The 14,309-nt window shown below is 31.7% G+C and overlaps 1 protein-coding gene across 1 annotated transcript; it reads right to left on the reverse strand.

Moving 5' to 3' along the window:
• Positions 1-1,308: 1,308 nt before the first annotated feature.
• RECQI1 (RECQ helicase l1) lies at positions 1,309-7,510 on the reverse strand. The gene is made up of 10 exons (XM_028079764.2): positions 7,262-7,510; positions 6,844-7,166; positions 5,726-5,986; positions 5,273-5,436; positions 5,017-5,113; positions 4,875-4,918; positions 3,174-3,288; positions 2,733-3,086; positions 1,918-2,142; positions 1,309-1,676 (listed from the first exon to the last, which is right to left on the reverse strand). The coding sequence occupies exons 1-10, from the start codon at positions 7,392-7,394 to the stop codon at positions 1,566-1,568; spliced, it is 1,827 nt and encodes a 608-aa protein (XP_027935565.2). The 5' UTR covers positions 7,395-7,510; the 3' UTR covers positions 1,309-1,565.
• Positions 7,511-14,309: the final 6,799 nt, after the last annotated feature.

Raw genomic sequence — 14,309 nt, forward strand, 5'->3', positions numbered from 1 at the left:
ATATTTGGTCGAGTGCTTTTATTAGATACAAGTGGACTCCATACTAAATGCACCACGGTCACATGTCAATCGGTAAAAAACGGTAGGTTATGCAGTTGAACTCAAAGGATGCACATATTTCTATGTGATGATGTGCAATAAAATTTTGTAGTAAAAAATTAGCCCAATCCTAGTCAATATGAATAATATGAATGAGCTAATCTTTCCACGTGACTAGTGGAAGAAACTTCTATAAATGCACTTGTATTATCCAAATAACTTATAATATTTTAATTAAAAAATGACAAAATATTTAGATAGTTATTGTTTATTATATCTCAAATCATATTGTTCATTACACATCTCAGTCTTTTATCTTAATTATATAATTCAGTGTACAAGTAAATGCACAGATAAAATATTGCATGTGCATCATATTAGAATGTTTAATGAAACATACTGATTTTGACAATGCAATCAAGGTTAAACCTCTTCCACTCCTCTGGAGATAAATCATCTTAACTGCAAATTTGATTTATCATTAAAGTTTTCATAAGTAGTTACTTGTATCATTATTATCCTAGATGTTTCGGCCTTATCCAAGTAGTACTTTAACAAGTAACACATCGGAAAAGCAATTACCTAAACTTACATCTTCAAGGATCAAACAAAACAAACACTACTTGACTTATAATCACCAAAGTTATATACTAACTCAGTTTACAAACTATCACAAGATGGATTATGGTTTTTCCCATCATTTATGCTATTACATAAACTTGTTATGCAGTGGTTATGATTTATACAATTTGCAGAGTCATTTATACGAGAACTTAAATTTATCTTTTATGGTGCATCACGATAAAATCCATTTCGCTCAATGAACTTCTATACATTGGTGCCCCAACAGTTAAAATTGAATGCATGCACTTATTCGAGAAAGTGAAAGGGACTTCAATATGTACTCGATGTCTACAAGTTATCAATCAACATCATAACCGGACCCAGAAGCTTGTATGGTGGGTTCTTGAATCAGAAGTTAAATGCAATTGATATGAACAAACAGTATTGTTGAGAATCATCATTATTTTTCGGCGTTTAATGAAAATCAGATATCAAAATTATAAAAATGTATAACTCTATCAGTTTATTAGCATAAAGGTTCCCAAAAGCATCCCATATTAACTGAGAAAATATTTAATTTGAAGCATCAATACGGAGAGGAGGACCAGCTGGGTATAAAGCCGTATCCAGTTCTTGTACTTCAAAGAACCAATACTACTTCTAGACCAATAATATTATGACCGAAAAAGGTTCTATAGAACGCCATTTCCAGTTTTGCATAATTATGATTTATGTGCAAATCTAATTAATCAATTTTTTTCCTTCAAAATTTTGGTACATCTTGGGTCGACATCTTTCTTTCTATTGATCTGAAAAATAATGAAAAAGAAAGATATTTCGACTTTTCCACAGGTAAGCCCTAAGAAAAATTTTCTGAAGGACAAAAATGCAATAGGTACTGCTCCAGATAGTCCATAGAGTTTGTTAGAGCGTACCGGACTTGACATTGATGGTACAGCAATTCATAATACAGTCTTGAGACAGATATCACAGGGGCTAGATCCATACTTGCAGGATTTTCTATCAAAAGATTCCCCGAAGTGTTTGAGTAAAGTTTGTCTCCGGCATTCAACCTAACCATCCAAACAAATACAAAACATAAAAGTCTTGTGAATAAACGCCTTTCTTTACAGGCCCGTTTGCTATTCCCTTAAAAACACGGTGAGCAATATATGGATGATTTTTAGATGAAAATTTATATCCAAAACTCACACCTTACTATTTTAAACCACATTTTCAAAAATGGACAAGAGATGTGAAAGAGAAAAGTAAAAAAAAAAAAATAGAGGTTGACATGCAAAGGAGATTGATTACCTTTATTTCACAGTAACCTTGCATCTTTTTGGCTTGAACCATTGCTGTCTTAAAATTTTCCTTTTTATATCCCTGACCATTTCTTAGCATGCATACAACTCTGCTAAAATCCTTCTTTTGGTAAAGAGCAATGCAAACTGAAGGAAGATTATCTCTTCCAGCCCTTCCAGATTCTTGATAATAGCTTTCAATTGATTTTGACATTGTATTGTGGATGACGAAGCGCTGAAAGCATGACAAAATGAAAATTTGAGTAACAAAATCTGTAAATCTAAGATACCAGTAAGGTAGTCTTTCAGTTAGAACTAATCCCTATATTTTCAAGTGGATATATTTGCCCTAGCCAAGCATTCAAATACTACACTAACGTAAATATGTTACATTTAAGTTTATAAGGCAGGTTCGTAAATGGATCTATAGATTTTGGGGGTATACTTTCAACTTGCACTTGGACAGTATGGATAAAATTATCTTATGATCACTAGGAATTTGAATAATTGTAGGAGTATCACTTTTATTAGTTAACTCGATCAACAAAAAAGGCCTTGAAAAAAACTTCAAAAGTACGGAGTTTTTGGTAATACTGTGGATTTTCAAAAAGATTGGTCCCAGTCATTTCTTAGTCATCTGACTGGTGATAAGTAGCATATCATTGATAGGTCATTTCATTTATATATCGATTATCAAGAAACGGAATTAAGTACAGGGAAGGGCGCACTATATTTTTTAAAAGTGTAGTATTCCTAAACAAAGTTGATCGTAGAATTTTGAATTATCACAGCATAATCATAATTTTAAAATGTAGCTCAACTTACAACATCAGGTTTGTCTATTCCCATTCCAAAAGCAATAGTTGCACACACAATATGGACCTCCCCGTCATGCCATTTCTTTTGAACAGCTATTCTCTGCCGGGCAGCCAAGCCAGCATGGTAATACACTGTTTTGATCTTGCATTTCTCATTTAAAAATTTAGAGACCTCAACACATTCACTTTTTGAAAGGCAGTAAACAATTCCACACTGATTCCTGAAGCGATCAATTAGTAGCTGACCAAGCTGCTTTAGTGGTTCCTTTGTTTTACCAATCACTTCATACTTCAAATTTGGTCTGTCAAAGCTTCTTTCAAGAACGAGTGCATGGGGAATTCTTAGAGCATTTAATATGTCCTGAAAAATAAAAACTATTTAAAGGTGAAAAATGGGCGAAAAAACTCAATAGAAATGTTCATCATAGTGACTTGATACTCTGATTACCTCACGAACTGCATGGGTTGCAGTGGCAGTCAATGCCATGACGGGCACATCAGGAAACTTTTGCTTTAGAGATCCCAATCCCCGATAATCAGGCCGGAAATCATGTCCCCATTGGCTGAAAAGCATGATGTTCAATTTGATAGTAATGACTGAATGGTGGATAATTTGGTATCTCTTATAACAACAAAAATACATAGCTCTAATAAGTCCATCCCCTGTTTTAGCATACCTTGTTACGCTAGCAGTTTTAAGTTCTGCTTGCACACCAAAGCTAGAGTTTGACCCTCATCTTACTTGAAAGCTACGAGTTATAATTAAAACCTTAAAAGATATTCTAAAAGCTGTTTAGTATGCTTATAGTTTTCTTAGCTCAAACATATATAAATGTTTCCCAACTACTTTCAGGTATAAACTTACCACCATCATAGATTCCAATTCCATAGAACCTGACCATTTGTGTTAACCAAGACCCACAGTGCCAACTCTGCCAAATTGGAACTCAAAGGGTCTCAGTGATTTTTGGAGAATGGAATGCTCTTGGAGCACTAGGGTTTGTGCTATTGCATTTTCTTACCACGTTATATGGGTGTTTTTTAGCTTAGGCCTGATTCTTAAGCATCCCAAGCGTGATACATCCTTTGGAGGTTTAAGAATTGGTGAGGGATAAAGTTCATCAAGTGCAGTCATCTCTTGATCAGTGAATATACAAAAGGTGACAAATAGTGAAAAATGAAAATTTTTTAATTGGGGACAGAATGCCCCTCAGTTGTAGAGGATGAATCGATATAAATCTCTTGTGTCATCTCTCCCGTAAACCCTATCTTTTCCAATTTTGCATTTAATTGTGAGAATTGATTGTGTGTGTCATTGTCTTGACCTTATTGATTGAATTATGAATTACCTCTGGATCTTGATATTATTGAATAAAATTGACATTGTTCTTGTGATATTGGCTGCACGGTGAACATACAGATTGCCTCATTTCATTCATTTTACTCCATGTAACCAGGTCATTGTACAGAGTTAGTCATTACACATTAGAAATTTGCATTAGAGCGTATCTCGTACTAACCCCCACGCAAATAGATTGAACGATCTAACACTAAAAAGGAGAGAATAATTGAGTTCCTCAATTCACTCTCCTCATATCATTTTCACCAAAACATTTTGTGATCTCACTATTTCGAAGTGTGTTTGTTATTGCCTACAGAATCAATCTGTTCATATTTCATTCGATTTGTCTTCTTAATTGGCACCAAGATAGCTTAACTTCAAAAGAAATTTCCTGAATAATAATACTTCATTAATAGCTAAATTTTGGGGCTTGTTCATATTGTGTGATCATTATGTCATATATGAACTCATATAGCGCAGTACAGCTTCAAGCATGTGTGATTAATGGTAATGTTATGTCTCAAAGTTCCATACAATTGTGATAGATTCTATATTATAAAACCAAATGTTTTTGAGATCTTGCATGGTATTAAAGTCTATAGTCCATCTAAAGTTCCATACAATTGGCTGACATGTGAAAGGAAGGTGTTGGAAAATCACATATCATCTGCCTCATTTATTGGGGTCAACTAAATATCTATTGGACAATTTCATTTGATATCAATTGGTTTTATGATAGAAACTAATATAGTAGTTATTGATGAAAAACAATTATTAGGCCTGTACACAAAAAAGAACAAGGCGTACCTAACACAGTGTGCCTCATCAATAACAAAACCTGCTAGTTGTCCCTGGATTCAAGAGGGAACACCAAGAAATAAACTTCAAAATCTACTGCTCTGCCACAAGGGTTTCAAAAAAAAATTTACTTAAATCAAGAACACTTTACCTTCCGATGCATGCATTTCAAAATCTCCAGAAACGATTGGTTGCCAGCAATTCTCTCAGGTGTCACATATAAAAGTTTGCATGATGGTTTGTCTTTTCTGGATACAAGAAGACTAATGTAAGAAAATTTTAAACATTAAAATAAGCAGTAACATGCAAGATTTTTTTCGAAAGGAAGTATACTATAATAGTGTATAATACATTATTCATGGCTAAATTATCAGAGAGATAAGAATAGACAAAGAAGTGAACTTCACCTTAGTTCTTGGAGCACAGCTGTGGCCTGGGAAGCAGTTTGTTGGGAATTTAAGAAAGTAGCAGGTATTCCAAACTTGAGGTTTAGTGTTATTATCTGATCCTGAATGAGTGAGAGTAATGGAGATACAACCACCGTGACACCTGGTTGAAGAGTTGCTGGAAGCTGTAAGTACAAAATACAGCAAAAATGTCAGAAGCACATAAACTATATGGTGACATAATAGTATTTATAAATCAATGATGGAGTCTCTGGGTAGAAATTATAGTTTGGAAAACCCCTTTAATAATGAATAAAAGAGAGACAGTATACACAATTATTTGACACATTCTAGATCTTTAGCACTTTTTCGCAAATAGTTCTTCAGAATAGTAACCATCATCCATATTAAGTGATTTGAAGAATATCACCAAATAATAAACTTACAGAAAGGGAGGTACAAGAAATAACTGACCTGATAGCAAAGAGATTTACCACCCCCAGTAGGCATAAGAATAAAGGAATCTTGCTTTGCCAAAGCTACTTTACATGCCCGATGCTGCAATGGTCGAAATGTACTATTACCAAAGATAACAACATTGGCCAATTCAATATCATCTAGAGCTTGCAATTCTTCATAAGTGAGAGTACCGCTTTTATCCCTTGATGCAAAGGAGGGTTGCATTTTGCTGGAAGTTGATGAAACAGAGCCTTGAGTGATGCCACTTCTGCAATCCTACAACAAATATTAATTATTTCGGTATAATCTCAACATGGTATCAGTCTTATATACCAGTAAATGTAGCTAACAAAAAGGAAAATATAATAGAACTAAGAATAATAAGAACTTTTACCAACTATTATTGCCATCCAAATGATCAACTAGTTTAGAACCATGTAATACTTTTAATAGACCAACTATGCAAGAAGGGTAGGTGAAAAACTTACATGTTTTGGGAACAACCATCAAAGAAACTCTCCTAGCAATTTTTTATTAGTGTTAAATTGGGTTTGAGTTACATCATTTCCTATTCACCTCATTTCATTTTATCCCAGACTGTTGAACAATCTTTGTGCTTGGTTTTGCCTTTTAAAGAAGAAAAACATTTAAGCATTAGAGTATATATGCAGATCAACCATAATTTTCAGGTCCATGTCAATGCATTTTCCTCACTTATAAAAGCATGGAATAGCTTTAATCTGTTCGTAAAGATTTGAATTAATCAGTATCACGTCTACACATCACTGTGATACAGTTTTAGAAAAGCTCATTTGTCATCCCTCTTCCAGTTTTTTTTTTTTTTAATTTCTTAAGCGTCAGTCTTCATTCCCTGTCCACTATATTTTTTTAATCCACTGTTACGCCTGTCCACATCCAAATCGCACATATTCAACACTCTGTTGAACTGTGCGTCAAAACTTACAATGTGTATTATTTGTTTTCTTTTATTTTCTGAAAGGCTCTTACAATTACAAAATAAATAGTAAATAATATTGATATCACCGGTAGGATTAAGAAAATAAAACTCTGCAATTTGTAAATATTTGAGCAAATAAAAAAAAACTAAAGATAAAATATAATTATTGTATTACCACAGATTTTCCCCTCGGAACACTACAGTGCATATCCTCATCGTCACTCGAATCCAACTCCACTACCTTAGCGCGGCGTCTGCGTTTCTGCGGTTGAGGCGAGTCGTCAACAACATTAATGAAGCTTCTCGAAGCGTCGTCGTTATCCGCATCGGCACCCGGAGCAACGGTTTTGTCAAGCACGTGCGTCAAGGTTCCGCACGCTTGTGATTCCATTTCCTGAAGGTCATCCCAATCTTCGGTGGCCTGCATCGACTCCGCTAGAGTCGCGATAAAATCGTCGCCGCAGTGCTCGACGGTGATGAAATCGCGACCGTCTTCTCCTGAAAAAGAAAAAGGAAGCAAGTTCAGTTAATAGCGTTGCATTGCACTGAATTGTATTGCAGGGGATTTGAAAGGCAAGCGATGGCGTATGCACCGTAGAGATCGATGAGACGGTGGAGGCATTTCTTAGCAGAGGATTCGTCGAAACCGAAATCGAGTGCTAAACTGATTAAGCGAGCTTTCTCTAACTCCAGATCTTGGTTCTTCTTCCTGCTACAGCTTCCCATTTCGGTTCCCGCGCTTTTTCGTCTTTCAATTCAAATTAGCCCTCTGACGCTTCTGTTATGCTACCAGGGTTTAAGAGAGAGGGTTGGGTTGGGAGCGCGCACTTTGCTGCTAGCTTAGACAGTTAAACGAAGTCGTATTGTTGTTATACTAATGGCAATTTCCTACGGATCTTGGATCTGCATAAGGAGTTGTTTTGCTTTGGGAATCCCCGCATTGACTGGGTATGGGTATGGATATGGGGAATCCCCGACTTTTTCAGTTGGGTATGGGGATGGGTATGGGGATGTACATATACCCGCCATAATACCTGTCCCCGCCATATCTTCATTCTCGTTTAAATTATTAAAATATTCACAATTAATCAAGTAACCCCTATATATATATATATATATATATATATATATATATATATATATATATATATATATATATATTTTTATTTCTATTTTTTATTTCTTTTAATTATTTCATTTGTCATTAAACTCATTCTCATCTCCAATATATTTTTTATCTTATCATAACCTTTATGTAATTATGTTAAAATGATGTATGTTAATAAAAAAAAATTATGCCTCACATTTGAATATTTATATTATTTTTTAATATTTTTATTTATTATAAAGGTTTAATTAATCGGAAGGTATCCAGTTTGGTACTAGAGTGTCAAATTGGTACCCGCTTTTAAAAAAGTGTCAATTGCATCCCAACTTTTGAAAATTGCTTCAATTAGGTCCCTTTCAGACAGAGTTGACTAACGCCGTTAGTCAACGTGTCACGTGTCAATCTGTGGTTTTTTTGATTTTTTTTTTTTTAAAAATTAATTTTTTTTTTTATTTTTTAATTTTTTTTTTAATTTTTTTTTAAAAAAATTAAAAATGCCACGTGTCAAGTCCTTGTGTGTGCCATGTGGCATTGTCAGTGCCACGTGGCATTGTAATGCCACGTGTCAGTGTTACTATTAGATGTCATTGTTTTGATTTCGATTTGGTCCCCACATATGTCTTTTTGTTTCAATTTAGTACCTAAGTGTGTGTATCTGATTCAATTTTGTCCCAATATTTTTTTTAATAATTAAAATATTTTTGTAATCCATTTTTTATAAGATTAAAAATAATTAAGTATAAATATTTTTACAAAATTAAGTACTAATATTTATAATGTTTCTCTTAATTTCAGACCAAATTTATTATTTGTATGAATGTTATGCTATTTATAACTACTAAAATGACTTTTACCACTAAATTTTAATATAAATATCAAATACTTAATTTTTTTAAACTTTTATACTTAATTACTTTTAATTTTATTAAAAAGTATTTTAATTATTAAAAATTATTAGGTCAAAATTGAATCAAATACACATAAGTAGGTACTAAATTGAAACGAAAAAACATAAATGGGGACCAAATCGAAATCAAAACAATGACATCTAATAGTGACACTGACACGTGGCATTGTCAGTGCCACGTGGCACACATATGGACTTGACACGTGGCATTTTTAATTTTTAAAAAAAAAATTAAAAAAATTAAAAAATAAAAAAAAAATTAAAAAAACCACAGATTAACACGTGGCACGTTGACTAACGGCGTTAGTCAACTCTGTCTGAAAGGGACCTAATTGAAGCAATTTTCAAAAGTTGGGATGCAATTGACACTTTTTTAAAAGCGGATACCAATTTGACACTCTAGTACCAAACTGGGTACCTTCCGATTAATTAAACCTATTATAAATTTTCCTTTCACATGAGAATGTTTATACTCTCAATTTAAGGTAATATAAAAAAAATTCTTTACTTATTATTATTATTATTAATTTTTGTTTAATTTGAAGAACTCTTTTGTTTCATTAAAATAATTTTCGTTATTTTTCAACCATTAAGTATATATGTTGATATTTGAAAAGTTTTCTTAGTTCTCTGAGATATTTTTCGTCTTATCATACCTTAGTTATACATTTGATTTCCTTTGTGTGATTTTTTTCGATAGTCTCTCAAATTATTTCTAAAACACACATTTGTTAGTTTTTTAATATTTTTATTTATTGTTTTTATTTTCATCATGTAGAATAATATATCATAATGTAATTGTTTCCCTTTAAATTTTGTTTGAAGTGGTTAAATTTATATATATATATATATATATATATATATATATATAATGATATTTAGGAATAATATATGATAATTCACTACAAGAAAAAATGAAATGGTGACTGATTTAGTCAGTAACCCATATCAGTCACTATTTTTCGTCATTGGTGGTAGTAGTTGATTTATTGTCTAAATTAGTAACTGATTCAATGATCGAATCGGTACTTGATTTAGTGACCAATTTAATTACTAAGTTATTTGTAATTTAATGACAAATTTTTTGGTCACTAATGATATTTCTATTTATTTTTAACCACTTCAAACATAATTTAATAATTAGTTCTCTAAGATTTTTTTCATTTTATCATACCTTAATTATACATTTGATTTCCTTTGTGCGATTTCTTTCGATAGTCTCTCAAATTATTTCTAAAACACACATTTGTTAGTTTTTTAATATTTTTATTTATTGTTTATTTTCATCATGTAGAATAAAATATTTCGATATATTCTATCTAATTATTTGTTATTTTATAACTCACTATTAATCATACTGTAATATTTTTCACTTTAATTGTATAAATAACTTTTATTTACTACAATATAAAAATTTAATGTAATTTCTATGAATATTTTTTTGTCACTATGCAACATATATTGAAGTTCAAAAGATACAAAATCTATGTCAAAATTTTATTATTATGTTTATTATTTGTTCTTTGTGTCATTTTGATCAAGTGATGTATTATAACTTTTTATAAGTGTATAAAAAAGAGATTCATTATAATTTAAAAAATTGAAGCAAACAAATATTTAAAATATATTTTAATTTGAATATTTGTTTTCCTTTTATTATTTGTTCTTTGTGTCATTTTGATCAAGTGATATACTATAACTTTTATTAGTGTATAAAAAAGAGATTCATTAGAATTTAAAAGATTGAAGTAAACAAACATTTAAAATATATTTTAATTTGAATATTTGTTTTCCTTTTATATTTTTTTGAAATAATTTTTAATTTTATCTACTAAGTTCATCAATGTTGTAGTTTGCAAATTTAATAAATGTTTTGGTTCACATGAAATTTTATTTGGTATTCTAATATAAAATATAAACAATTATAATTTATTTTAATGTATTTGGCATCGAAGAAAATCCTCCTAATATTGAATATTTCATAATATTATGTTTTCTTTACCGTAATTTTTTTTCTTTTATTAAAATTAATATTGAAGTAGTTAGAACACGGGTACGGGTATGGGTACGAGATTATACCCGTTACCCGGTGGGGATGGGGATGGGAAAAAAGTTTGATACCCGTTGGGTTTGGGTATGAGGATGGGGATGAATTTTTTATGCGGGGATGGGTATGGAATAGCGAAACCCGTCCCCGTCCCGTCCCGCCCCGTTGCCATCCCTACATAATAGTTACCGTTATCACTTCTTTCATTTATTTTAAAATATAAAGGTACATATTTCTCTTATTTTACTATTAATGTGTAAAACGAATATAAAATAAAAAACAAATATACTTTTAATATCCTTGTAATAATGTTAATTAAAAATTGAATTTATAACTGAAAATTACTGTGAGAAGATTAAAACAAATTAGTAAAATCTATTCCTATTTCGTCTACACATTTTTTTCCAATTTTTTTTAAAATAATTGTTATTTTAAATTAAAATAATTATATTTCTATTTTTATCTTTTACATGACAGTTAATTAAAATATAATTATTTTTTAAATTAAAAAGTTATTTTATTATTTTATTCTTTTAAATACTATTTATTTAAATTTAATTATTTTCTTTAAATTAAATTATATATCTACAATAAAAAAAACATGACAATAGTAATATTTTTAATGTTGGTAGACCAAACAACTTGTTTAAAGTGCTCTCACCTCGTAATAAGTTGATTAACAAAAGATATACCATTAATATTTGAATAATGAAAAATTACAAATGTCGATTAAAAAAACATCTCTATATTAAAATTTTAATTATTTTAAATATAGTGGTATTGTTATTTAATTATGAAGGACTTTGAAAGGTGAATTTGTTAAATTTTGTAATATATATCTTAAAAGATCGTTCTAATCATGATTTCTGATCAGTATCATATATATAAAATCTAAACTATTGTAAATATGTTTTCCGTGCACTACCACGCCAAAAAAAAGTTAATAATCCTAAATTACTTTTTGTTAAATTATAAAACATAGTATAATGTATTTATTATTATAAAATATGTGAAATAAATTTATGGGAAATTCTAATATTACATTACAAATCTGGTAGTATATAAATGAAACTATAATTGTCCTTATGACAAATCCTTATATATAATTTTGTATAGGACAAATAAGTATTAAATGCGTCAAAGATTATTATGTATTAATCACTTTGGAACATATTGTCCTAATTTTGGATGTTATCATGTGACACCCTGACCCTTGCATCACCTTTTGACAAAAACAACCTAAATGATCATTGATCCATTGCTCTTCTCCTCCCGACTTGTTGAAGACTTTTGTAATGGTTTGTTTGTTGCCCTTAGTCTTAGTTTGTCTCTTTGTTCTTTGGTTGTTGTTGAAGTTCCTTCATCTTTTGGTTTTTCTGCATTCTTCTATTCTTGTCGTGGTCACTTTCTCCACTAGTATCTCTGCATTCTTTTTAGGGTAACATATATTCCAGTACATGTTCTCCGTTGCTTAGTTGGTTATTTCTAAAGAATTTATATATTGTTACAGTATGTCCCTACTTTCAGTAGCCCACGTGTACTTACTTGTCTCATTTTGTTATATTGTTTTGCAGACATTCTTTTTTATTAACTTGTTTTATGTGATACATGTCACGGTACTTTTAAGCTTTGGATTGGATAAAGATAATCGAAAGAGAATAACATTGTTACATTTATTAATTTATGTTTCATCCATGTGACAGAAAATTTCTTCTGCATCTACAAATCACTGTCTAAATATGACCCTATTTCTATGATTTCATATTGCCCAATAATGGATATCCACACTCCCTTCCAAATTGTGTTTTGTTTCCCATTTAATTCGAACAAATATAAGTGTTAGAAATGTACTTGTGCTTGGTTATGATTCATCGATGTCGTTCCCACCCACTTGTCACACATCTCCCATGATAGGAATGATGGGAAAAACAACAACAAACAATATATCAGAGAATGCAGCGGATATAATTTCCCCTAACTTGCAAGAATCTATGAAGAACAATAATCAAAGAGCAACAATAATAAATCACCAAAAGCACAAATAAAAGCACCAAGATTTTTAACGTGGAAAACCCCTCAAATCAAGGGTAAAAACCACGAGTCGTCCAGACCAAAGAAATACCTTCACTATGATGATCAACAAGAGTACAAAAGAGTCTCAATCAATAGCACAAATTAGTGCCAACACCCAACCAAATATCAAAGCAACAAAACTTTCAAAATAGAGAAGAACAAGAGAGGAAAACCTATAATATCACTGCTGCAGTGCGAAATTAATATCTCCCAACTCAGACCTTGTATCAAAGATCCGACCGGTCAGAATGAAGAGCAATGAGTTCAGAACCTTCTGTAAAAATTTCAGCCCGATCCAACGGTGAACGAATCCGCAGCGCCGATTCTACTGTGACAGCTCTGTGAAAAACGTGAACAGAATTTTCCCTCTACCTCTCCCTCTATGTGTTAGGGCTTTCAGTGTGTTCTGACTCTATTGTTCTGCCTCTCTCTTTATTTTATAGCCCCCTCTCCATTAGGTTAAATGAGACATGGGCTTTTCAAGTTTTGGGTATTTTCTCCACATAGGAAGGGAGCTCAATACCCAACAAGGAAGGAGGACGAAGAGTAGTCCCTTAGTATTAAACCTACCTAGGTGACGCAAGATAAAGACGAATGCATTATTAGACCAAAGTAGCAACAACCTTCTTGCATGTGAACTTAAAGGTGTGAAATCCCTCCTTGAGTGAGGACTTGACCTTGCCTTCAACTTCATAATGCTTGTATTTGGCCACTCTGCGCTTTCTCTTAGCTTCTTGATCATCCCACTCTGGTTTCTGGGGAGGTGATCTACTCCAACTACTTTTTCGTTCTTTCCTTACATTAGATTCTGCATGAAGAGAACCACGAGGAGATGCTCTCTCTGTGCTCCTTTCCATCCTCATTTGGTTTTCATGTATGTTTCTCACTTCCTTTGTATGTTGCTCGATATCTGTCTTCACCGCATTCAATGATGAAGCCATTGAGTGCTTCATAAGTGCCATCTATTATCTGATTCTACGATGTGAGTCTCCGAATTCTATTGCTATGCCTCTCTATCTCCCCCTCTCTACATGAAGTGTTAAATGGAGGGAGAGAGGATAGTAGAATTCAAGAGACTTGAAATGTTGGGATTTGCAATTCGTATATATTAATTTGAATTTGGTAAAGAAGGATTGAGATGAATGGAGGAAGTCATCCCTAGCTCCGATAACAGTGGAAGACCACGCACTCTAAATTTAGCCAAGTTCGTCATCTCAACCACAACATATAAGTTATCTTATAAGAAACTAAAAATATAGGTTTCATCGAGCCTATTTTGGGCATCACTTTAAATACCCGTAATTGTGCTTAGCCAATATAACCCGTAAAAAATGAAAACTTAAATTTTATATAATTTAATTTTAGATAATATATATATATATATATATATATATATATAATTTATTTTTATAAAAAGGAAAACAGTTTCATAAAAAATACCATTTTGTGACACAAAATTCTTATGATTCATATAAAAAAGAGTGGAACCTTTTACTTCATCCTTGT

The sequence above is a fragment of the Vigna unguiculata genome, chromosome 7 (assembly GCF_037176805.1).
Source record: "Vigna unguiculata cultivar grain cowpea cultivar isolate G323 ecotype 2 chromosome 7, ASM3717680v1, whole genome shotgun sequence".
NCBI classification, from domain to species: domain Eukaryota; kingdom Viridiplantae; phylum Streptophyta; class Magnoliopsida; order Fabales; family Fabaceae; genus Vigna; species Vigna unguiculata.

Bases quoted from the DNA above. Each gene is read 5' to 3' on its own strand.
- RECQI1 (XM_028079764.2), bottom strand. From the start codon at position 7,394: ATGGGAAGCTGTAGCAGGAAGAAGAACCAAGATCTGGAGTTAGAGAAA. The intron at 5,987-6,843 runs GTAATACAATAA...TATTTGTTGTAG, and splicing joins TTCCGAGGGGAAAATCTGTG to GATTGCAGAAGTGGCATCAC. The intron at 4,919-5,016 runs GTAAAGTGTTCT...TCTTGAATCCAG, and splicing joins TGAAATGCATGCATCGGAAG to GGACAACTAGCAGGTTTTGT.